The sequence below is a fragment of the Ursus arctos genome, unplaced genomic scaffold, assembly GCF_023065955.2.
Source record: "Ursus arctos isolate Adak ecotype North America unplaced genomic scaffold, UrsArc2.0 scaffold_3, whole genome shotgun sequence".
Lineage (NCBI taxonomy): Eukaryota > Metazoa > Chordata > Mammalia > Carnivora > Ursidae > Ursus > Ursus arctos.
The window spans coordinates 9,461,568-9,486,801 of NW_026622985.1; the positions used below are offsets into that span (position 1 = coordinate 9,461,568).

The following is a 25,234-nucleotide window of genomic DNA, read 5'->3' on the forward strand; positions in this document are numbered from 1 at the left end:
CCATGTCCTCGCCAGGCACGGCCTGGGATGGGTGGCGGGTGCAGGGCCGCAGCCAGGACCTGTGGGGAGCCAGAGCGGCTGGCCCACCCCGTCCTGCCTGCCCTCGGGACTTGGGGCCCCTGCGGCTTTGACCCCCATGCTCAGGCCTCTGCACTGCCCAGCACTGGGGGGTCTGGGACACTTTTGTTTCCTGTGTAACTCTTTATGATGGCAATTTTCAAACATCCCCAAATATAGAGAAAGTGACAGAATGATCCCCCAGCTTCAACAGCTATGGACTCTCAGCCAATCGTGCTCCATCTGTAACCCCCCACCCCCAGCCCACAGTGCATCCCAGACGGCCTGTCATTTTGCACATGGTGTTCAGCACATTTCTCTGATGGAAAAGATGTCTACAGACAACTGGTCGCCTCCCCTGTGCAGGGATCTTGGGGTCCTCCGACCCTTCCCAGCCCCTCCCGTTTTCCTAGCTGAGGGGGCCAGTGGGAGGGAGGGAACAGGGTCTCCGCGTGGACTCTCACCATCGTGCCGAGAGTGGGCCAGCGATGGGCTGGGGCTCAGCGCCACCCGCCCCCCGTGCCTCAGTGTCCCCGGCTGTAATAGGGATGAAACTAGTGTGTATTTGTTCCCAGCCCTGCGGGGAGTAAGGTGCTTAGGAGCGGCTCACAGGCACCATGCTGTGCGAGACCACCCCTTTCCGCCTTGCTCCCCTTGCTGGCCACCCAGCCTGCAGGCCCCAGGCCCCCTCCTCCGGGAAGCTGCCCTGGGTCCCCTTGGCACAGCTTGGAAACCCCAAGCCCTTAGGCATTTCTCCACTGATCGCTGCTCCTGGAGAGCACGTGTGGCTCTGGTTCATCTCTGCACCCTTCCTGCTCCCAGCCCCTCCGTAAGCCTGCTGGGCTGGCTTCCCCAAGCCCCAGGTTCTCCTCTGGCCTGACGCACCGTCTGGCCCTGTCTTCTCCCTCCCACTAGCTCTCCTCAAGTGGGGTTCACCTCATAGGTGGGGGGCGACCTCTAGATAAGGGGACTCAGGAACAGGTAAGATCAGGCCTCACCTCTGTGCCTCCTGCGACCCCCAAACTGATGCCCAGCTCCCCCCCCCCCCCAGCTCCCTTCCTGGGTCATCTGGGGCAACCCTCTCCCTAGGGCCCGTGTGGCCCCATGTGCCTTGGGGCGCCCCTGCGCAAAAGCGTGATGGGGAGGAGCGAGCCCGACCCCCTCTCCCCAGAGCACGCCGAACTGCCCAGGGCCCCTTCGTACAGCGGGACGGGGGTTTTGCCGCCGCGGGGGGCCTCCCGTGACCCACAGCCCGGAAGACGACCCGGGCTCCGCGGAACTGGGTTAACGGAGGACGCGGCGCCGCATTGCAGGGGCGGCTGAGCATGCGCGGCCGGCGCCCCTCCCTCCCTTTCCCTACCCTGCGCTCCGAGTTGGGGACTCCTCCGCACGTTGCCTCCCCTCCCTCCCATCCCCTCCCCTTCTCTCCCTTCCTCTCCCCTCGTCCAGATCCCTCCACTCCCCTCTCCATCGGTCCGCTCCCGGCTCAGAACCCCTCCCTTCCCCTTGCTCCTCCCTCCTGCCCACTCCCCTCTCCTCCCCTGCCCACTCCCTACCCCTTCCCAGCTCCGGGAACAGCTCCCCTCTCCTCTGCTCCGGCACCCCTCCCGACCCGGGCACCCCCTCCGCTCCGCTCGGAGGCTCCTCCCTGGCCGCTCGCAGCGCCCCCCGGGGGCTGAACAGGGGTATTACGGTGTAAGCAGGTCCCAATTTCAGATAAACAATGATTTTTTAGAATAGGTATGTCCCAGACCCCCAACCAACTTTTAGTCCATTCTGCCCTCATGTCGGGGATCCAGGGGATCCTGGGCAGTGGGAGGGGTCCCCCGGGGACTTGGAGGGTGGGTGGGAATGGGGGCCTCTTCCTCTGCACCCTTCCCCTCCCCAGCGCCATCTCCCAGGTTCTGTTGGGGGACCCTAATTCCCATGTCAGAGAAGGAGGGGGAGCAACGCGGGCACAGGCTAGGGTTGCCAGATTTAGCAGTTACACGTGGATTTCAAATAGACCATGAAAGAAATCTGAGTTTTACAGATGCGGCCCAAACCGAATGGGCCATACTTAACACTAGAAAATGATTTGTTGTTCATCTGAATTTGGGACGTACTTATACTAAAAAATTCTTGCTGGTTATCTGAAATTCCAATTTAACTGGGCATTTTGTGTTTTATCAGGCAGTATTAAACAGAGCTGTTGAAAGAATAGGTTTTTGTGATTAATTCATCAACCAGATAGGCTAAGTCAAAGCTTCTGAAAATGGGGATGAGGGGAAGAAGGGTCCAGGACAAGGGCAGAGAAGGAGGCCAGGCCAGTGGGGGTCCTGGTGGGCTCACAGGTGAGGTGGAGAGCATGGCCACCGGGGGTTTGGGTGACTCTGGGGTGCGGTGACATTTGTGAGGGCAGAGTCAGGCCCGGGGGCTTTGGGGACTGGAGATCTGAGTGGTATCGGCCAGCAGCGGTGCCCCCCCCCACGGGTTGTGGGGGTCGGAGAGGGCAAGGAGGCGGCCGGTCCCCAGAAGGTGGACTGGCCCAGGGTGATGATAAGAGGGTCATCAGGAGGGAATGTCCGTGAACTCCTGCGCCCTGTGGGGTGGTTTTATCAGCTCTGTCCTTCCCCAAATCTGAAGGGACCCTTCCCAGCACCCCTGCCTGCCCCCACATGCACCAAGAGCCCCCTGGAGGGGGGTGCAGGGTCAGAAGGGCAGCTCTAGGTCTGAGGACCCGGGTTCTGGCCCCAGCCCTCTCACACAGTGGGTCCCGGGAACCTTCCAGGGTCTGGGTCTCATCTTTGAGTAGGACTGCGCCGTCAGGGGCCGTGCCCATGCAAGGAAGGCGTGTGGTCTCTGCTCACTGCCCAGAGCATGTCCCAGCTGTACTGCTGAGAGCATCATGGGTGCTGCCTGGGGGTGGGCTGCGGCGGGACTCTACCCGATAGGCCCTGTGACACCGGTGCTGGGGAAGGAACGGGCAAAGGAGGCCGCCACTGGGGTCTCCCATCACCACGCCCTCCTGGCCTGGAAGGTGACAGTGTCCCGTTTCACAGCTGACAAAACTGAGGATCCCAGAGGATAGTCACCACTGGTGAGGGTGGGAGTCCTGCCCTGGGGTCACGCCATGACCCAGCCCAGGACCCAGATCCTGGACAGCTGAGACGGACAGCAGCCTACGCTCCCTAGGACCGGAGCCCGAGGAGGGCTGCACGTCACGCAGGCTCGCGGGGTGCACTCGGGGACGTGTGGGCAGCCTGGGCTGAGGGAGGCAGGCATCGTAGTGACGAGACGGTGGAGTCCCCACCGCGGGATGTAGCCAGCGTCTCTGAATAATTCCTCTCTGGCAGGGGGTAGGAGGGCACTGCGCCTGGTGTGCCCGGGCAGGTGGCCGTGGGGCTGGGGGACCTTCTGTGGGAGCAGAGGGGGTGGGAAGCCCACAGCCAGGTTGCACTGGACCAGGGGGTGATGGCTCTGGGCCTGAGGAGGGAGCGGGAAGGCCTCCATCCAGGGGAGGCCAGCTGAAGGCGGGGAGGGAGGGCTCTGGGGGCCCAGCTGCCACACAGCCCCACGTGGCCTGCAGACAGCTCAGAGGCCTGGGTGTTGGCGTGCGGGGGGGCCTGGTGGCTGCTTTGTCCCCGTGGCAGCTGCTGGATGGCACAGACGCCCTTGTGGGGTGGGGTAGCTGCCTGACGCTGGCGCGGTAATTGCTGGTTGCTGAGTTGCCTTTTTAAAACAAAACTTGTACAGAAGTCCGCACAGGGGGGATCTTTTCATCATCCTCGCTCTGCCGGCACCCTGGGGCGCCTGGAGCAGGACGGGGTGCCCCATAGGAAGCACCGCGGGCTGGCTGGGGCCTCCCCCCATGGCTGCCCGCACGTGGGCTCTGGTGCCAGCCCCCCACCCCCCAGGTGGCAGCCCGGCTCTCCTCCCCCCAGCCTCCCTGTGCCCCTGCACCCCATCTCAGGGTTTGGGCGACGGTTATCACAACCCTGCCTCACGGCAATGCTTGGCAGCTTCGGGGGCCTGTGCAGAGCACATGGCACGCGCTAGTCCCAGGTGGCCCGGCAGGACCCCGAGCTGCCCCTGGAGTCTCCCCGCGAGCCTTGTCCGCAGGCTCGAGCTGTGGGAGCTCGGCCTCGGGGGCGTCTTCCCTGATAGCGGTCTCTTCCCGGCACTTGGCAGCCTGGTGCCGGGACCGGACGCTGTTAGCGGGACAGAGGCTGTTAGCGGGACAGAGCCGAGGTGGGCGATCCCAGGGCGAGCAGGGGCAGCAGCTCTGACCTGAACTTGCCTGTCTTCCCTGACTGGCTCCTTCCCTGCGCCACCCCCCCAACCTTGCTCCCCGCGACTCTGCAGGTGTGAATGCCCAGGATGTCCAGCGGCTGAGGGCCACGGTGGGGCCAGCCTGGTTTCCTCAGCTCTGTCCCTGCGGATTTTGAGACTCTGGGGTCATGAGAGTTACAGGGTTGATGCTGGACGGCGTGGGCTGTGGGCGATGGGTGATGTGGATATCCGTGAGCCTCCTAAGATTCTAGAAGGCTCCCTCTTGCCATCTGATGGTGAAGGTGTGGAGATGGGTGGGAAGGAAAGGGAGGGACCTCTGAGTGACATCCCAGGGCCCCGTGCAGCGGGTCACTCGGGGCAACAGTTTCTCATTTATATGTGCTGGTGCTGAAGCCCCCGGTGAAGGGAGCGGGGACGCCTGGCAGTGTCTGGAGCGTCTTCTGGGAGGGGGCCGGAGGAGGGAAGCAGGAAAACAGGCCAGATGCCCAGCTCTGCAGGGCAGGCTGGGAGTGGGGGGACAGAAGTGGGGGCAGGACTGGGGGCTGGGGTGTCCTGTCTGTCGAGTCCTCTCCCTGGGACCTCCCCACCCTTTCCGCACATGGGAAATAGACTCAGAGTGAGGCTTGGCTTGGTTCAGTGTCCCCGTGTCCAGTGTCCCCATGGCCACCAGAAGCTGGCACAGAGGTAGTCCCCCAGCTGAATGATCCTGGTTTGGGTTCCCTGCTCGTTTAGCCTGGAGGAGGCAGAAGCCTGAGCAGCCCCAGGCCCTGCATAGCCAACAGCTGGATGCAGGAGGGGACGAGGGGATGAGGGGACCGGCTCCCCTGCAGGCTGTGGCTCCCCCCCGAGTCCCCTGAGGTGGTCAGCACGTGGCCTCCTTCCTGGGGTGGGGGGGCTCTGTCTCTGGCTGGGGCATGGCCCCAAGCAGACAAGGAGGCAGCCAAGGGCCTGGGCTGCTGCCGGACTCCCCACGGCTTTGTCTACTGCTCTGCGCCACCAGGCCCCCCAGTGCTGGTCCTTATCTCCCTCTGGGGCCAGGCCACGCACACACTCCCACGCCCCATAGCGCGAGGGCTGGCACCTCTCCTGGGGCCTCAGCGGGCACATCCATGTAGAAGTGGACGGTGACCCTGGGACAGGGACCTGACCTTGACACAGATCCCCACGGGCTCTGTCCAGGAGCTGCTGGGCTGGGTGGGGCAGCCAGGGCAGCAGCCGCCGTGGCCTGTGACCTTGGCCGGCTTCCTGACGCGTCCCAGCCTCCCTGCCCCAGGCCCGAACCCTCTCGCATCCCTGCATCCCCGCTCATCCTGCAGACAGCGTGGGGGAGCCGATGTGCCCCTGGTGCTGTCGGGGCTCCCCAGTGAACACAGCCCACCCGTCCAACCCCAGGGGTCCTTGGGGGTCCGGTGGCCGCCCTCTCAGCCTCTGCTGCCTGCCGGGCTGTGTGGACTCTCTGTGTGGGATTTCAGGTTCCATCCAGCGCGACTGCTGGTTTTCCCAAGAGGTGGCCTCACTTGTCCCAGGCCAAGCTTCAGGGTGGGGGCGGGGGCGGGGGGCGGCTGGCAGCTCCTCCTGCCAGGTGGGCCTGTCTCCCCCTCCCAACCCTCCTCCGCCTGCCCCAGTGCCTCGTGGGCGTCCTTCTGCCCATGACAGCTCTGCTGCTGCTCGTGGCAGCTGGCGAGGGGCCAGGCGCCCACCCACGTCCCTCCTGTCCCCCTTCTGGCACCCCCCCACCCCATCTCCACTCTGAGTCACCCACAGCCGGGGAGCAGGTGGGGACCGGGGGGAATGGTGTCAGAGCTGGGAGGGGCGCATCCATGAGGGGCCACGAGGAGCCCGCAGCCTGGGGTCACGTCCTGGCCTTGGGGACTGAGTGCTTTTGGGCACCTGCTTCCTTCACTGGGACTGCCACTCACACTGCAGGGTGTGGCAGAAGCCGTCGACGTCCTTTCCCGCTTGTGGGTACAGCCTCCCACCTCCCTCAGCTTCCTGATAGCTTGGGGTGTCCTACCTAAGGAGGTCCCACTTGGAGGAGACCCTGCCTGGGGGGGGTCCCTGCCTGGGGGGGTCCCTGCCTGGGGAAGACCCCATTTGAGGGGGTCCTGCCTGGAAGAGACCCTGCCTAGGGACACTCCTCCTGGGGGGATGCTGCTGGGGGAGATCCCATCTGAGGGAGACCCTGCCAGGAGGGGCTCTGCCTGGGGGAGGCCCTCCCTAGGGGAGACCTTTCCTGGGGGGATCCCTACCTGGGGAGATCCTCCTGGGGTGCCCAGCCTGGGGGAGACCCCACCTGGGACACTTGCTGTGTGGAGCTGGCTTTGGTCTCGCACTGCCATTTCTCGGAGCATTATTGGAGCGAAGTGGGTAAGTCCTGCTGTGTACGTGGAATAGACAGCACCCACGTGTGGCCGTGTGTGTCAGGCGCCTGTCCCTTCTTGCCCCTTGGGGGCTCCTGCCCATCTCCCTCCTGGCGTGGCAGTGACAGCCCTGAGCAGCTCCTGCCTCCTCCCACTCGTGGGGTGCTCCTGGGGTCTGGCAACTGCTGTTCCCGTGTGGCTGTGCTGCAGCCACCCCCCTTCCTGGCCCCCAGCCCCTGAGGTTGGTGGCAAGCACCTCGGGGACACCCAGAGCGCAGGGCAGGCCTGGCACAGAGGTGGTGGTGGGAAACCCAGGAGGGCTTCCTGGCGTTGCAGGCCGTGAGACTGTAGGTGGGAACCTCACGCGTGCACGTGGCTGGAATTCAGGCAGGAGGGCAGCAGGGGGTCACCGGTGTCTCTTGAGTCGTGGTTTTGGTTTGTTTGATGCACTCTTTTGTGGGATGTAAATGAATGCTGTGTTTTATTGGTAACCCTGTTTCTCTGGTCGGAGAATAAAGAGCTGGTCCTCACGGGAGCGTGAATGTGTCTTGAGCGTGCGGGAGTTGTCTCCAGCCAGAACGAGCCAGTGGCCTCTGGCTGCAGGCTCGTGTAGGGGGTCTGAGCCTTGAAGACAGCTGAACTCAGGAGTCCCCGAGCGCTGTGACAACCGCGTCTGTCCCCCGTGATGGCATATTCCTCCAAAACCTCCCTCTGGCATGGTGGGGTCCCTCTTGGGTCTCCTGCAGGCAGCATCAGGGCCTCCGAGTCTTCTGTCCCCGGGGCTCATGGCACAGCTGCACCTGCTCCGTGTGACCCAAGACCTGCGTGGGTCCCCTGGGTCCCCAGACACAGTCAGTGCTGGCCTCGGGTCTTCAGGAGGGAAGAGGGCAGAGAGGCCTCCTCTCTCTGAGGTGGGGTTCCCAGAAGTTGGGGAGCAAGTTTGCCCTCACTCCCTGGGCCCCCGACCTCTGTCCCCATCCTGTTTCAGAAGTCACCTTCAGGCCCGTCCGTGGAAGATGATCTCAGAGGCACAGTCCCCGGGGCTGGTGCATGTGGGTGGTGATGCAGGTTGGGTCTGACACGGAAGACTGGGGAGACGAGACCACCCTCTGGGGGCGGGACACATGGGGTGTCGGTAGGGCAGATTCTTGGGGTTCTCTTGTCCTTAGCACAGGTGCTGTGTGTTTCTGTGACGGGTACCAACATTCCATAGCAACACGCTAACCTGGGGCAGCTCCAGGTGCCCTGGACACTCAAGACACCTGGCCACAGCCTTGGGAGGGCCCTTTTGAGCCTCCTGGCTGGTCTCAAGGCTGGTCTGGTCACTCCAACACTGCAGCCCCCACAGCCCTGGCAGGTGCCTGGTGAACCCTCCTGGGGTAGCCTGCTGCCCACCCAGCCAGGACATCATTGCAGTGGACATGGCCAGGAGGGATGCCGGGCTGGGGTCCCTGGGGTGCTGGCAGGCCCCAGGCAGGGTGGGCAGCATCCCAGCTGCACCCCCAGGCCCGCTCAGCGGTGACTGCTGTGATGTGTGAAGTCCCCACGGCCCCTGCGGGGATGAGTGGGTGCAGCTAGTTTCCGGGGCTGGGTCAGGGTCACTGTCTCATCCCCCCCACACCCTGCTGCCCGCCGGGGAACGGGACGCTCTGGAGGTGTCCTTCCTGGTCCAGCTGACAATTTAGGACCGGGACATGCTGCTTGTGCACTAGACTGGGTTGAATTTGACTCACTTCACCATGACCACGATGGGGTTCAGGATGTTAGTTCGGAACTTCGTGTTAAGTGATAACATCATGTTAAGTGATAACTTGGGCACCGTTGCCGGAAGAAATCAAAGGCTGTGGGCAAGGTGGACAGGGGGACAGCCCCCTGCTCCCATCCCGAGTCAGGGACTGTCGGCTTAAATGATTAATTTCTGGGCAGATGTCTCCACGGCAGGTGCCCTCATTAATCAGTGGCTTTGTGCTTGTTGGAGATGGGATCAAACCCTTGTATAAAAACAATATTTTGCCTCATTATAAAAGGAACATGAAATTGTTGTCAAAGTTGGGGAAAATATAAAGCATAAAGTAATTTATTGTTTACTAATCCCATCATTCTGCCTCGGAGAGGGAAGCACGGTCACGGTCTGGACACACGTGCGTGTCTTAGCGTCAGAGCTTCTCCCTGCCCCATGCTGGCATCCTGATAGCAAGGGGCACGGCCGGGAGGGTCAATGACCTGCTGGGGCCATGGGTGGGTGCCGGCATGTGGCTCGGCGGCCAGGCTCCCCTTCTTGGCATCACGCAAATAATTTCTCTCCCCAGTGCGCTCGGGGGTCGGTCAGTCTTTGGGACTGGACTGTGCCCTCGGGGACAGTCTTTTCCTTATTGCGTCCTTCCCCAAAGGGGGTTCCCATGTGCATTTTCCTCCTGATTTTTATGTATGAAAATGACCCTGGCTCCCCCCACCCCACCCCCCTGAGCTCTCCCTGCCTGAGGTTCGTTCCATCCTGGTCCACACTCGGATGGGCTTCTTGGCTGTCATCCACACTCGGGGGATGGGCAGGTTAGCTTCAGGTTCCGTATCGCGTGCGACTTAACTGCTCTGAGATCGTGCCAGAGAGCCTCCTTGTCCTTAGGACGCGTTCACGGGCTGTTGCCTGGTAGGAGGACGTGGAGTGTGGGGCTTCTCTCAGACACTCAGAAAACGTAAGTGGATGCGTGCGGAGGGATAGATTATACAAAAGCGCTTTTTCTGAGCACTTGGTAGTGTCTGTGCAACTTTTCTCTAGGTTTGAAAAATGTTCAGAACAGTAACTTAAAACTGTTTGAAAGGAAAAGTGATGCCGTGAGCCCACCACCCCCGCTGCACCTGCGGGGCGCACCGCTGACCGTGGCGACAGGCCGTCCGCTAGACGTGGACCCCGCCCCCCAGTTATGTTTCACGTTGCCTGGTTTTGAGCTCCGTACGGATGGAAAAGTGGGATTCACGCTGTGCGTCGTGTTGCGATTGTGCTGAATTCATCCCTCCTAACGGAGATGCTCGGACAGCCCCCAGCGTCCGCCGTCACAAATACCGCTGGCTCCTGTCCGCTGGGCTCAGGTCCCGCCACAGAGGGGACAGGACGGCACCCGGGCGTGCTGCTCTGGGGGTGGAGGTGAGGGAGCGCGGGGTAGCGTGAGGGTCTGTCCCTCTGGCCAGGTTGGGGCGGGGGGCAGATGTTAGCGTTTCCAGAACTTCAGTGGCAGGAGGAGGGAGGGCCAGCTGGACCTGAGGTGTCCCAGAGAGATTCCTGTCTGCAGGCATGACGTTCCCGCTCTGGAAAGGCACATGCGGGTTTGCAAGACTGTCCCAGCCCAGCGTGGTCACACGGCCCGGGGAGTGCTGACAGGGCAAAAGGACCTTCTTGTGCCGGGGTCTATTCCCTCCAAGTCCACGCGGGGACCAGGGCCCAGCAGGTCCGGGGAGACCTGTGGCGTCATTAGCACATTCACTGCACCCCGCAAAGGCTGCCTGATTCACGGGGGCTCGGCGGACAGACAAGCACCCACCTGCTGGTACAGAAATGCGTTCCCCAGACCCTTGCTCTGAGGGGCTCAGCCCGTGCAGGGGTGGATGGCGGCTCAGGACCCCTGGCGCCCCCTCCCTGGGTGCGTCCCACCCTGGGGCAGCTGCCATCCTGCACTTGGGAACCCCCTGCCTCTCTTGACAGTCTGGCCACACGTGTGTGCCCAGTGACCTGTGTGTGGTGACCTCTGTGAACGAAAGCACGTTTTGGGGCTTCCTTTGTAAGCGGCTTGTTCACTCAGCCCGTGTTGGGGAGTGGTACGCACATGGTGCTGATGGGCGTGTTCCGTTGTGTGGCCGTAACCACGTTAACTCTGAGTTCTCTAGTCAATGGGAAGGTGGGTTTTTTCCAGTATTTTGCTCTTAGAAGCTGCATCAAATTTTAAAATCCTCCCAGTACCCTGTTTGTCTGGAATAGAACATTTCTGGTAAGCTGCTTAGTCCTCAGAGGCCCAGCCTCTGGAACGGAAGCGCTGGCCTCGAGGGGCAGGGAACAGGGCTGGTGGGGGGCTCCCAGGACCCTGCTGGCGGATGGCAATGCTCCGCCAGCCCCACGGCCACCGACGAACACGCTAGGCTTTAGCCGGAGGCTCCGAAGAGTCTGGAATTAGGACACAGAAGTGAAGGGTCACTTGGTGGTGTCAGCTCTGCTGTGAAACATACAGCACTTTCTCTTCTGAGCCACCTGGGGCTCCCCGCCTCTGTCTCCCCGGCCTCTCACAGCAAACATTTGGCAGCCTCTTCCCGCCCCGGCCCTGCCAGCCAGGGGACACGGGCGGTCGGCAGGCGTGTGCTGCGGGAGGCGGTGGGCACCTCCCTGGGCCGTGTGTCTGGCAGGCACTGGTCTGAGCAGTTTTGGGGTGGGGGTGGGCACCGGCTGCTGGGGCACGAGGTCACACCGTGTTGCTCTCTGTCCCCAGATCACCAGAAGCTGGAGAGAGAGGCTCGGATCTGCCGTCTTCTGAAACATTCCAACATCGGTGAGCAGCCCTCCCAGGGGGCGGGGGCGGGGGTCCGTCTCTCTCCCCCATGGCCTGCGGCCTTTCTCTCCCGAAGATGAAGATCGCACTTGCAGAGGGACACCCAGAAGCCTCCTTTTCCTTCTCCCTAGAAGAGTCCCGCCCTCAGGGCCTTGCGGCCGCTCTCTCTCCTGACTTGCTGGGATCCTGGGGCTTCGGGCAGCCTCCTGTGGCAGCTCCACCCGGACGGGCCCCTGCCCATCACTCTAGGTGCGAGCTGGGATCCTGGCAGAAACATTCTGTGGCTTTAGAAAAGCCACAAGACAGCCCAGTTAAGAGGAAAAACGTTTGGACACCAAAAACCTCAAAGGCCACGCCAGCGCGGTCCTGGCCTGAGGTCTGAGGTCTGGCTCTGGAGAACCACCACTGTCCCCTGCCGGTCCTCGCCGCTGTGGCCTGGGGCTGTGGTCCCGGCAGGGGCCGTGGCACCCGGGGAGCCTGGGGCCTTGGCCACAAGGAGGGTCACCCTTTTTCTGAAAGCCGAGGTCCCCTCCTTGTGGGTGACACGGTTGTAGGGGCCGCACAGACCTTGGACGTCCGCTTGGGGCTCCCGGGCCACTCGACCTCCATTCAGCCACATGCCCGCCCCTTACCCCTGTGGCTCTGGGGTGGTCCCTGCCTGCTGCCCTGGGAAGCGGGTGTGTGCATCCGCTGGCCTGCCCTCCTCTACCTCCGGCCCTGGAGGGACTTCTGAGGAGCCTGCTGTGGGAAGCAGCCGGAAGGCACTGAAGGGCTGGGGGCTTTGTTGCCTCGGGGGCACCCAGGGAGCTTGTCAGGGTGGAGTCCGGGCCTCCTCCTGCCACGATTCCGGCTCAGTTGTGCCAGGACAGGGCCCAGGACTCTGTTTAAAAGGAATGGCAGGTGGGGTGGCTCAGCCACTTCTGGAGCCCCTGGCCTGGGGGGTGTTTGCCACTCACAGCCCCCAGACCAGGGCGAGGCCCAGGGGGCTGCAGGAAGCCTGAGCTGGTCCTGAGAGCCAGCCCCGGGAGCTTGGCGCCGAGGCCTGTGGCCCTGCAGGACCTGTGGGAGGGGCAGGGGAAGGCAAACCCCCCCACTTCCTGGGCAGCCCCCCCGTGCTCGCAGGCGGCTCCAGCTCTGGGCCCGGGCCAAGCGCTTTTACTTCCAGATTCTCAAGCCACGTGTGTTGGCCCTGCTGGCATGCAGGGTCCTGACTCAGAGGCCTGGCGTGGGCCCAGGAATGGGAGCCTTCACCAGTGTGCCTGTGATTCTGATGCAGGCGTCCGAGGGACCCCGGCCACGCTTCACTGGCTGGCTCGCGGGGAAGGGTGTGGGCACATGTCAGTCTGACCTTCCACCGCCCCAGCTGTTGTCCTCGGTGCATCGGAGCCGGGCCCCAGGCGCCTGCTCACTCTCTTTCCTGCTGCTCCTGGCAGACACCGCCACCCCGCCAACTCTCCCCACGCCCCTGCCCTTGCCAGCCCCCTCCCCTGCGTCCTCTGAGCACCAGCCAAGAGTGGGTCAGGAATTCCCTTTCAATAGGGGAGGACCCAGGTGTTCTTTGGGTTGGTGTTTTATGACAGTTCTTCAAAAGACATCTCCTTGCCCTGCCTGGATGCCCAGTATTGTGCCTGGTCTGTTATGATCAGTCCCTGAAGTCCTCATAGCAGCTTCATTCTAGAACACTGAGGAGGCAGAGCTGAGACTGGGATGCAGAGGGAACATTCTAGAACACGAGGAGGCAGAACTGAGACTGGGAGGGTTCAGAGGGAACATTCCAGAACAAGGACAAGGCAGAGCTGACACGGGGGGATGCAGAGGGAACATTCCAGAACACGGGGGAGGTGGAGCTGAGACTTGGGGGTACAGAGGGACTATTCCAGAATATGGGGAGGCAGAGCTGAGCCTGGGGGGTGCAGAGGGAACAGTCCAGAACATGGGGAGGCAGAGCTGAGACTGGGAGGTACAGAGGGAACGTTCCAGAACATGGGGAGGCAGAGCCGAGACTGGGGGGTTGCAGAGGGAACATTCCAGAACATGGGGAGACAGGGCTAGACTGGGGTGCAGAGGGAATATTCCAGAACACGGGGAGGCAGGGCTGAGACTGGGGAGTGGAAGGAACATTCCAGAACAAGGAGGAGGCAGAGCTGACACAGAGCGGTGTGGAGGGAACATTCCAGAACACGGGGAGGCAGGGCTGAGACTGGGGTGCAGAGGGAACATTCTCTGTAGACTCACTAGGAGCTCTCGGGGGAGTAGTGGGAGAGGTCTAGGGGGAGGTGAAGGGTCCCCTTGCTCCTGGGTCTGGGACTGCCCAGCCCCACCATAGACAGAAGTGCTCCCAGTGCCCCTGGGAGGGACTCCCCATCCTGTGCCACTTCCTCCGAGCAGCTGTGTTATGGGGGGGAGGGGAGGAGCCTCAGTTTCCCCATCTGTAAAGTGGAGGTGGGCACTCACAGGGAGTGTCCGGGAGGAACTGAGAGGAGTCAGGTGGAGAGCAGGCGCAGTCCTGAGCCCCTCTGTGCAGAGGAGACTTGGGGAGGCTCAGAGGGCAGAGTCGTGGCCCGGGGCCCAGCCTTACTGCTGGCGAGCTGCCACGGCTCGGAGCTCCCACAGGGTCCATGTGTGTTGAGCGAGGCTGCACAAGCCACACACTTCCAGGGGCCTTTTAACCCGCGTGAGTCCCCCGTGCTGCATAACCAGCAGCAAAACTCACCCCACGGGCACTGATTTTCTCTGTGGATTCAAGAGCCGTGGGGCTGGGTGGTCAGGGCCACTACATAACCTGCGGGATTCGTGCCGAATGAGAATGTGGGACTCAAGACAGCAACAGCCGAACCGGCCTCCTGGGCCTGGGGCCTGGGCGGCTCCTCCGGGACTCCCGTGCAGTGTGGACACTGGCCTGAGCTGTGTCTTCTGAAGGTTTGCTTCCAAGGCTTGCTCACGTGGCTGTCGGTGGGAGGCCGGAGGCCCTCCCTCCTGGGCATCTCGTCAGGGCCACTTGAGTATCTTCGGGACGTGGCGGTGGGTCCCCAGAGTGCGTGACGACAGGGACACAGAAGGGGACAGACAGAGAGGTAAGGGAGGGAGAACGAGGGGCATGATGCTGCTTTTTCCTCCCTAATTATAGTAAAATACACATACTATTTATAGTTTTATCCGTTTTTAAGTGTATAGTTCAGTGGCATTACGTATATTCACAACGTTGTGTGATGGTCGCCACTATCTGTACCCACACTTTTCGTCATCCTCGGTGGAAAGTCTGCACCCAGGAAACGCTAACTCCCGTCGGGCCCCCCATGCTCCCCAGGCCCAGGAACCACCACGCACTCTGTGTCCGTGGATCTGTCCCTGCTAGGACCCTCACGGCAGTGGGATCACACTTCGGTCCCTTTGTGGCTCTCGTTTCACTCGACATCACGTCCTCGCTGTCCATCCGTGGTGAAGCGAGCTGCAGGATTTCCTTGCTTTTCAAGGCTACATAATATTCCGCTGTGTGGATGGGCCACGGTTGGCTTCTCTGTTCATCTGACGGCGGACCCTTGGCTTCTTGCCATCTGTTGCCCGCTGCGGACCGTGCTGCCGTGGGCGCGGGCGAATGCGGGTGTGCGAGTATTTGTGTGGGTCCGGCTTTCAGTGCTTTGGCGACACACCCAGCCGTGGAATGGCTGGCCCAGTGGCAGGTCTGTGTTTCGCTTTTGCAGGAACCACCGTGCTTCCTAGACCTAGTGTAGGAGGGGCCCCGCCATCACCGCACCCGTTCCGTTCTCGAAGGCCGGCACACATGAGCGTGGGGGAGCTAAGTTCTCCTCTTAAAGGAGGAGCGTCAGAGCATTGGGTGCGTTTTGCCCCCCGCGATGAGCGCGTGGGGACTCTGCTGAGCCCCTACGCTGGGAGTGGGGTGCATAGAGCCGTTCCACTACCACCAGCTACCCAGGCAGAGCCCTCCCCAGATGGTACAGTTTCTCTTCGGAGACAAGGGGGTCCCTGGGCAGAGGAGGCAGCCGTGTGGCCTGGCTTCGGCAGTACCTTCTGTGGGAAATAGGCCTGGGTGTCTGGGATGGGCCCGACCCAGTGTCCCCAGCCTCCCTCCAACCTCCCCCCAGCCTCCCTCCATCTTCCCTCCAGCTTCTCTCCAGCCTCCCCCAACCTCTCCCAACCTCCCCCTAGCCTCCCCCAACCTCCTCCAGCCTCCACCAACCTCCCTCCAGCCTCCCCCCAGCCTCCCTCCAGCCTCCCCCAGCCTCCCAGCAGCCTCCCTACAACTGCACTCATCCTCCCCTCTGCATACTGACCCTCTCTTCTCAGGGCCTGGCTCAGTGATGGCAAACCCCACCTTCTGGTTTCTGGGGCTGGAACTGATCTCCTTTGCTGGGTGGCTCCCCCCAGAGCTGGGCAGATGGGCATCTTGGAGGACATGCCCTGGGGGGACTTCCTGCCTGGACGGTGGAGGCCAGTGCAAGTTGGGGAGAGGAGAAAGGTCTCCAGTCTCCTGCTGCTTAGGCCCGCAGCTGGTGATGTCATGCATTGGGCTGGGCCTTGCCGCCATGAACAGCAAGGGGGTCCAGGGAGGGGGTCCAGAGGCTGCCTGGGAGGGTGGAGGGACCCCCTTGAGAGTCCCCTGGCCTGGGACCCAGGTACAGGCCCTGGAAGAGCCATGGCCCCGGCGAGGGGAGCATCCTGGCTGCACCCCCGTGCCCTCTGTGTGGTGGCCTCGCGGGGCTTCCAGGCCTCGGCTGCCAGCAGGATGGTCTGTCGTCACCACATACCCTACTCAGTGTTATGTATTTCCTGCTTTATTCAGGTAGATTCCGTGACAAGTCACTTTTTCCCTCAGCTCTGTCAGAAATCAGTCTGATATGCTAGATATCATTAAAATAATATGCAACTATTTTTTCAATGTTAAAAGCATGCACACAGCCTCCACTCCTCCCAGACCCCCCGTGTCTCCCGGGTGAGGAGGTAGGACCCGCCAGCAGGCTTGACACTCTCCCACCAGCACTGGGGAGCAGGGGACTCCTGCAGCACCCCAGCTTTATGGACCCCTGGGCCTCCCCCAGAGAAGGAGAAGAAGGCCCCCAGGAATGTCCCTCAGGGGCCCCCAGGCCTTTCTCGGCTTGGAGCTCAAGGGGAGGCGACTGGGGCAGAGGAGGCTGCAGCTGGAGGGGGTGAAGTCTGCTCGCCGCCCCGATTTCACAGGGGGTCCTGGAAGGTGGTCGCGGTGAGCAGGGGTCTGCTGGGCGTTGGGGAGAAGCAGGCTAGCCCGGCAGAGTCAGCCCTGGGCTGTGGGCAGGAGGGAGGTCAGCATCGGCTCTGCATGCCCGGAGCCCGCCAGAACGTCCCCGGGAGAGGTGACTGAGGCCAGGCAGCTGGCGGAGGATGGCAGCCCTGGAAGACCTCGCCTCGTGAGCGTGTGGCCAGAGCCCGAGGGGTGAGGGCGGAGGGGAGAAGGCTGGATGCCGGGCCCTTGAGCAGAGGCGCAGAGCAAGGAATGGGAGGGCAGCTGCCCCCCCCCCCCGGAGCCAGCGCATGTGCCCCTCCTTGGTGGCCGGACACCTCGACTGCTCGGGCATGAGCCCGGCCTTGGTGGCAGGCTTGGGCCCATGTCAGTGACCGCTGCAGCCAGACTGGGCTTCCTGGCCGAAGACGCTGGCGGCCAGGCCCCCGGAGGCTTCCAGCAGGAGGAGGAAGGAGGCCTGCAGGCTGTTAGAAACTAGGGCAGCATCGAGGGTGCGGGGAAGGGGCCGCCGCAAACCTGCCTGGCGCCAGCGGCCTGACCTGCTGGGGCGGGGGGTGGGGGGTGGGCAAAGAGCCGCGACCCCTAGGGGTTCCGAGCCCTGCTCCCCTCGCCGCGTGGCCTTTGGGGAGCGGTGCGCCTGTCCGCGGTGTGCCTGGCCTCTCAGCGGCTGGAGCGCGTCCGGATGACCGCACGAGGTGCTCAGAGCAGCGCCTGTAGGAGGCAGAATGGGGCTCAGGAAGGGCCGTGTCCAGGGTGAACCGTTCCTAGAAGTATTTGCTATGGAGTTCCGGGTACATCTCCGGCTCTGCAGAGAGGCGGCTGTGGGGCTGGCGTTTTGCGCTGAGAGCCGCTTACTTGGCCACTCGCACACTCATCAGAGGCTCGGCGGCACCCTCCGGCCGGGCGCTGCTGCGGGCTCAGGGACACAGAGAGCGGCCAGCCAGGGTGAGGGAGCGCCTGGAACCCGAACCCAGGGCCTGAGCTTTTGCAAGTGGTGCCTCACTGGGCTCCGTTCGCTTGTCCCGAGAGGCGGGCGACGGGGCCCCACGGTGCTCCTCTCCTGTGGGCGGCTCCTTTCCAGGGCCTGGTCCAGGGGACCTCGACCCTGTGGCCCCACCCCGCCTGCGATGCCTGGTGCCCTGGCCGGGGGGGGGGGGGGGGGGGACTGAGAGGGGCCTCGGTCTCCCTCTGGCAGAGGAAAGGGGACAGCGGACACCTAGAGCCCCGTGGATGCCCTCCTGGGACCCATGGCTCTCCCCTCGGGCTCTGTCCTGCAGCCCCCTGCTCTGGGGAGCCCCAAGCCCTTATCGGGATGGGTGGGCCCCTCCACAAGGGAGGGGGGCTGCGTGGCGAGGGCGGGTCCCGGGCTGGGCCAGCCCCTCACGGCCTTTTCTGTCTCCACAGTGCGGCTGCACGACAGCATCTCCGAGGAAGGGTTCCACTACCTGGTCTTTGATCTGTAAGTGCTTGAGCTGGGGTCGCTCCCCTGTGCGGCTGGGGTGGGGGGGATCTGAGGCTTCCGCAGCCCCTGCCTCCCAGGCCCCTTCCCTTCCAGCATCGCCAGCACAGCCTCCCCACCGTCCATGTCTGGAGTCCCACAAAGTTGGGGCTGCCCCCTGGGTCCTCTCGTCCACAGGGCAAGTGGGGGGCAGGGGGCGGAGGAGCCAGGGGAGGGGAAGCCTTCCTTCGCTGGTGTTCCCCTGGGGTCCTCTGCACAGCCGACTGGCATGAGCGTGTGTGCCATGAGGTTTCTGGGGTGCACACATGTATGCGTGTGTACACACGTGTGTACACACGTGTGCGTGTGCAGGGTCTGATGTGCGGGCTTTGGGGCCTCTGGCGGCTCTTCTTCCTGCGGGATTTAGGAGCAGTGAGCTCATCCCGTCCTTCCCTGGCAGCTCCCACTACGCAGATATATTGAGCTGCCCGTGACTCACTGCGGCAGGGGGCCTGGGAAGTGGGTGGGCAGGGGCCCGCAGGCTTTGGGCGGCCCCTAGTGGCCTCTGCATGGCCGCAGGGCCAGGGCACTGTCATCGGTGTGACAGGACGCCCGCCTGGGGCAGCTGCTTCTCCCTCCAAGGACAGATGCCACCGCGGCCATGGGGCGCAGAGCCTGGGGAGCCCTCAGGGCCCTCCGGGTCCCCTGGTCAAGAGAGGCTGGGACTGTCCCTGCAGGGGCTTGGTCCCCTCTCAATCCCCCAGTGTCCCACAAGACCATGCCAGGGCTGGCCTGGGACACAGCTGCCACCGCCAGGCTGAGGCTGTGTCCAAAACGTCTGTCCCATGGTCCCTGCAGAGGGGGGCAGACTTGTCGTCCCCCCCCCCCCCGTGTGCCCCCAGACCCACCCAGCGTCACAGGAATGTAGAGGGCACGGGGCTGGAGGGCGGCCATGCCCAGGCCCTGGTGGCAGACAGGCAGGTGGGTGTGATTCAGGAGAAGACAGGAGGGAGAGAACAGGGTGTGGGTGTCCGTGTGTGCATGTGTGTGACTGCATGTGTGTGTAACTGCGTGTGTGTGCGTGTGTGCACACACGCGTGTAGGTCCACGTCTCTTGGCCGACATGACAGGCAAGCGTGGGGAGAAGCTCTGTGAGGCCAGAGAGAAGTACTTGGTGGTGTTTCGCGGGGGGTGGCGGAGGGGAAGGGCCCAGGCCCCGCACCCCCCCCCCGAAATCCTCTGTGGCCCACGGGCCTGTGGTGCTTCTGCGCCCGCGGAGGCCCCTGCTCCGGGGCACCCGGGATGCCCTTGGGCCTCAGGCAGCTGTTTCTGGTGTGGGTGGTGTGGGTAGTGTGGGGGGGAGTGAGGAGGAGGAGAGACAGGCCCTGCCCTCCTCAGCCCCCCCCCGTCACACTGCACACCCGCTGCAGGTCTGTGGTGCCGGAACTGGGGAACCACTTCCCGCCTGGGTTGGCGTCACCTTCAGGAGGCCCCAAGTTTGGGGGAGGTATGGATTCAGGAGTTGACAGGTGGGAATGTCATAGGGCCTTGGGGACAGCCCAGAATCAGCCACGCTGTCCCGCAGAGGACAGGGAGGACAGGAGGAGATGTTGGCCTCTGGATCAGGCTCCTTGCCGGTGTGAGACGCCACCCCCCTTAACAACCAAGACCCTGCCCTGTAGCCCAGGTGCCCGTCAGCATAGACGGAAGCCTCCTGTGGTCACAGGACCCAGAGGGCCTGTCCCCAGCCCTGGGCGAGGCTTCCCGGGGGGGGGACCCCCACGTTTGGACTCGGGGTCTGCACAGCCTCACCTGTGAGCTCTGGGTGCAGAGAGAGAAACAGTGAGTCTCCCTCTCCTGGGTTGGGCCTCTAACTCCATCCTCTTGCTCCACACATGCACACACATGCCTGTAGGCACACCCAGGCACTCACGTGCACACCCAGGTGCACACCCCGGCACACATATGTGTCTACACGCACGTGAGGCTCTGTCTCCGTTAGGCACTCGCCTGCTCTGAGCCTCAGGCTCTTTCGGGGGCAGGTTGGGACCCTGAAAGCTGCTTGCTCCCAGAGTTGTTGGCATGTCCGGTGGGGTCACAAGGCAAGTGTGTAGCTGGAGTGGGGGCATGCTGACGCCCCACACATCCTGATTTTCTTTCTCTCCAACGTTAAGGGAGAGCCCGCCCATGCCAGGGGCACCCATTCAGCAGGGCCCGTGCCCAGCGCCTCTGCCACAAGCCAGCCCTGCCCCGCCCCACCCATGGGGCACAGAAATGAGGCCGACCCAAGCCACGCATTCGAGAACAGAAATGCAGGTGGAGAGACACAGCCCAGGGGGCCAGTGCAGCTGCAGAAGGAGGTGCCCCCAGGCCTGCCCAACTCAGGGGTGGAGAGCCTGGGTAGAGTCTGCTGGCGGACTCAGAGCCTGCCAAGTTGGGTGAGGGGCTCCTCCCTGCTCCCCCTGCCTCTGGGCCCCACCCCCGTTGGCTTCACCTTTCTATCCACCCGTATTTTCCAACCCAAGGCACCCCAGGTTGCCTGGAAACTTTCTGGTTTCCCAGATGCCCTCCAGGCAGTGGCTCCTGTCCGGGTGTCCATCCTGGTCATAGGGCCTGCAGGCCCTCCCTGAGCAGGGACACAAGTGGGTGTGTGGACAGAAATCCCGCCCTCCTCCTAGATGGGACTTTGAACACCGCACGGTCTCACCTACCAGCCAGGCCAGATCCAGGCACCGTCTCTCTGGCCCCTTGCTCTGTGCAGGGACACATCTCCGGTGCTGGGGGATTTGAGGAAGGAGCCGGATCTCGGCAGGCCTGGCATGAGTGTCACAAAGTCTGGGTAACGCTGTAAGGCCTGGGTCAGACTCCTGTGCTGCCCAGCTGGGCACCACTCTGCTGAGGCTCAGCTTTTCGTGCGTGATACTGCCAGTGTCACGGGGTGGGCGTGAGGGTGAAACTGAACGGATACCGTGTGTAAGGACTTGGTCGGTTGTTGGTCCTAGGAGATGATGAAAATAGGGCGGAGGAGGAAGAGGAGAGGGGGTGGAGGAGGAGGAGGACATGGTGGAGGAAGAGGAGGTCATGGAGGAGGAGGAGGTGGAGGAGGAAGAGGATGAGAAGGGGTGGAGGAGGAGGAGGAGGAGTGGAGGAGGAGGAGTGGAGGAGGAGGAGGGGGAGGAGGTGGAGGAGGAGGAGGAGGGGTGGAGGTGGAGGAGGAGGAGGAGGGGTGGAGGAGGAGGAGGTGGTGGAGGAGGAGGTGGAGGAGGAGAAGGAGGAGGGGTGGAGGAGGAGGGGGAGGTGGAGGAGGAGGCGGTGGAGGAGGAGAAGGTGGAGGAGGAGGAGGTGGAGGAGGAGGAAGAGGAGGTGGAAGAGGAGAAGGAGGAGGGGTGGAGGAGGAGGGGTGGAGGAGGAGGGGTGGAGAAGGAAGAGGCGGTGGAGGAGGAGGAGGATGAGGTGGAGGAGGAGGAGGTGGAGGAGGAGGAGGTGGAGGAGGAGGAGGTGGAGGAGGAGGAGGTGGAGGTGGAGGAGGAGGAGGAGGTGGAGGTGGAGGAGGAGGAGGAGGAGGTGGAGGTGGAGGAGGAGGTGGAGGTGGAGGAGGAGGAGGAGGTGGAGGAGGTGGAGGTGGCGGAGGAGGAAGAGGTGGAGGAGGAGGAGGAGGAGGTGGAGGAGGAGGAGGAGGAGGAGGTGGCGGAGGAGGAGGTGGAGGAGGAGGAGGTGGAGGAGGAGGTGGAGGAGGAGGAGGTGGTGGAGGAGGGGTGGTGGAGGAGGAGGTGGTGGAGGAGGGGTGGAGGAGGAGGAGGAGGCGGAGGAGGAGGAGGTGGCGGAGGAGGAGGAGGTGGAGGAGGAGGAGGAGGAGGTGGAGGAGGAGGAGGAGGAGGTGGAGGAGGAGGAGGAGGTGGAGGAGGAGGAGGAGGTGGAGGAGGAGGAGATGGAGGAGGTGGAGGAGGAGGAGGTGGAGGAGGAGGAGATGGAGGAGGTGGAGGAGGAGGAGGAGATGGAGGAGGTGGAGGAGGAGGAGGAGGAGGTGGAGGAGGAGGAGGAGGTGGAGGAGGAGGAGATGGAGGAGGTGGAGGAGGAGGAGGGGTGGAGGAGGTGGAGGAGGAGGAGGGGTGGAGGAGGAGGAGGGGTGGAGGAGGAGGTGGAGGAGGAGGAGGGGTTGGAGGAGGTGGAGGAGGAGTGGAGGAGGAGGAGGAAGAGGAGGTGGAGGAGGAGGTGGAGGAGGGGTGGAGGACGAGGGGTGGAGGAGAAAGAGGGGTGGAGGAGAAAGAGGGGTGGAGGAGGAGGTGGAGGAGGAGGGGTGGAGGAGATGGAGGAGGTGGAGGAGTTGATGTCAGTGCTGATGGCAGTGATGGAAGTGACGAGGACGAGGGGTCTCCGGAATCTGTGACCTCCGTGCTCTGCCTGCAGGGTCACGGGCGGGGAGCTGTTTGAGGACATCGTGGCCAGAGAGTACTACAGCGAGGCGGATGCCAGGTGGGTGTGCAGTCCTCGCTCCTTCGGGCCCTCTTCCCTCCCACCCCTGCCTCACTTGGTCCCAGTCCTGCCCCTGTGGCCCACGTGTGCTCCCTGTGACCACAGTGGCAGCCGGGCAGCCGGGCGGAGGCGTCGGTCCGTGGCCTGGCGGACAGCCCAGCGGAGCCCTTCCGGGAGCCTTGAGCAGGTCCCAGGAGCAGCGGGCAGCTCGTGTGTCCTCCCCCAGCCTGGAGGCTCGTGGAGTCAGGGAGCACCCTGGCCGGCTCCGCTCCCCCCGGGGTGGGGACTGGCCCACAGAGGGGTTTTTTCCGTGGGGCGGTGGAAAGGGAGTCACGGTGCTCCTCCTTGGCTGTCTGTCCCGTAGTAGGCACCCACGGGGCCTTCCTCAAGGAGATGGGCGGGTTTCCAAATGCTTTTCTGAAGATAGGGCAGGGGGTCCTCTTTCACGCATCCTCCAGGGCCGGAGGCAGGAAGGGAAGGCAAGGGGGGTTTGTGGCTCCGGAACTCTGTCTGCGGCTGTCCTTCGTGGGGCCCTGTGTGCAAGGATGGAGGGAGTCAGGCTCCTTCCAGGTGAGGCTTCCGTGTGGGCCCCTGGGCAGCCGATCCTCCTGGGGCCAGCCGTTCCTCCTTGGGTCAGCCGTCACGGGATGAGGGGCCCAGGGACCTCAGGGTGCCACCTGCAGCACACTGCTGGGGACGCAGGGTCCTCGTTCCTGGAAGAGCAGGCCGTCGGTGGCCTGCTGTGGCCCATGCTGGAGTCGTCCCTGACCGTGCATCTCAGCTTGAGGATGGCTGAGGCCGGCTGCTCCCCGCCCGCTGGGGCCAGGAGCCCCTCCCGCGACAATGAGAAAAGGCCACTCTGGTCATCCATCTCTAGGCAGTGGTGTTAACTCTGGATGCTTTTTATTTTTAATTTTTTATGTTACTTGTTTTTTCTAAAAATCTTACTAATGAACATGTATTCCTTTTCTAATCAAAAAAATGAAAATTCTTATTTTAATTTTTAAAAATTTTATTTATGTATTTGAGAGCGAGCGAGTGCAAGCAGGGGGGAGTGGCAGGCAGAGGGAGAGGGAGAAGCAGACTCCCCGCGGAGCAGGGAGCCCGATGCGGGGCTCGGTCCTGGGACCCTGGGATCATGACCTGAGCCGAAGACAGACGTTTCACCGACTGAGCCCCCCAGGATTGCCTTGAATATTATTTTTAGAAGTAACTTTTCATGACTTGCTTCTGCACCCACGGGCGACCTCGCCTGCTGGTAACAGGCTGAGCGAGTCCCGCGGCTGCCTGGGTCCCCACAGAGCCCAGCAGCCAGAGGTGGGTGGTCCTCTGGGTCAGGGCCGGGGTTGGGGTGTCAGGGACAGGCGGGGGCTGCGGCTTCTCCTCTGGCCAGCCTGCCCGAGGGCGCAGCGGCACGGGCTGCCTTCCCCAGGCTCCTTGAAAGACCTTCGTTTTGCCCACTCCCCTGGGAGTGGCCGGTCCCCTGCAGGAATGGGAAGATCTGGTTCTGATTTTCCTCCTTTAAGAAAAGTAGAGAGTGGAGCAGAGCCGCGTCCCCTTGCTCTGTGCTGCTGGGGTGGGGGACGTCCGGGAGAGTGGGCGCCTGCGTGCTGGGCCTGGGCCGTCCTGAACTCTGCTGGGGTGGGAGGAGCTCTGCGGGGGCCAGCAGGTGCAGGCCCAGCCAGGTGGGCAGGGTCCCGGCTGGCTGGGTCCCGGCTGGCTGTCCCCCGGTCCGGTCCCAGGGCCCACCGCCAGGGTATTGGCAGCGTGAGGAGGGCTGATTTGTAGTTCTGCCACCAGGGCCACCTGGCTGCCTGCATCCGGGCAGGTGGCCTTCACGGCCCTCTGTTTCCCTGACTACAACGCCCTGCCCCGGGGCCTTAGTCCTCAGCACCTGCCACTGCTGGGAGCCTGGCACCTTCCCTGTGTTCCGTAGCAGGTGCTCTTGGCTGAGGGGTGATATGGCCTGTGGCTGTGGCCCCCTCTTGGCTGGGAGTCCCCGGGGCTCCCCCCAGCCTGCCCACGGTGCCTTCCTCCTGTGCCCGCCCATGCCAACTGTGCATACACCCCACGTCCCCCAACACCTGTGGCCTCCGAGCTCCTCCCTCACCCACCTGCCCCTCCTGCCTGCCTCTTGGCCTCGTCTCCAACACCCCCTCCAACCCCCCAGCCCCACCGCTTGGCGCTCATGGATGCCTCCTGCCCCGCTCTTGTCGGGGACCCTGTGGTGGAGGGCTCCCCTGGTGTTTGGGGCCCCTTGGAACTGGCCCAGAGGAGATGGGGCTGGGGGTCCCCCCCCAAATGCCTAGTTTTCTCTCACAAAAGCCCGCCTTGCTCATAGTCTAGCTCTGAGGAGGGGACAAGGGGACCAGAGGACACTCCCGGGGAGCGCCTCCAGCTGCCTTTTCTCCCAGGAGCTCAGGTCCCCGGCTTGCATTGGTGATGCCCCGCACTTGACCTTGGTGCTGGTGCTTTGTTTGTGGGCTGGAGGGCCCGACAGAGTCTGCTGTGGACATCCGCACGGTGGTCACCCGTGGGCATTGTCAGGAACCGTGACGGACGTGCTAAGGCTAACTCCCATCCTGGGACGGCTGCCTGGTTTCTGGGGACCTGCCACAGAAAGGGGTTCGGGGCTGTGCTGAGGCGGGGACCTGTGATGCCAGCCACGTGGGGTGGCAGGGAGGCCCGGCCCGGGAATTGGCGGCCCTTCCAGGGGCCTGCCGGGGCCGTGCTGCCCACGGGAGGGTCTCGAGGCTTCCAACGTGGCGAATCTCTGGAGGGGGCGGGGAGCAAAGCAGGCCTTGCTTTTCTGAGCTCTTTCCTAATCCCACTTCAGAGGAACTTGGCGTTTGGTGGGGAACCTGGA

The 25,234-nt window shown here is 63.3% G+C and overlaps 1 protein-coding gene across 1 annotated transcript in view; it reads left to right on the forward strand.

The window, feature by feature from the left end:
- The window catches only part of CAMK2B (calcium/calmodulin dependent protein kinase II beta), an 82,756-nt gene that overhangs the window by 31,492 nt on the left and 26,030 nt on the right, over positions 1–25,234 (forward strand). Inside the window, 3 exon segments of the mRNA XM_026502364.4 lie at positions 11,162–11,221; positions 17,862–17,916; positions 22,303–22,368. Coding sequence (XP_026358149.1) covers positions 11,162–11,221; positions 17,862–17,916; positions 22,303–22,368 — 181 coding nt within the window.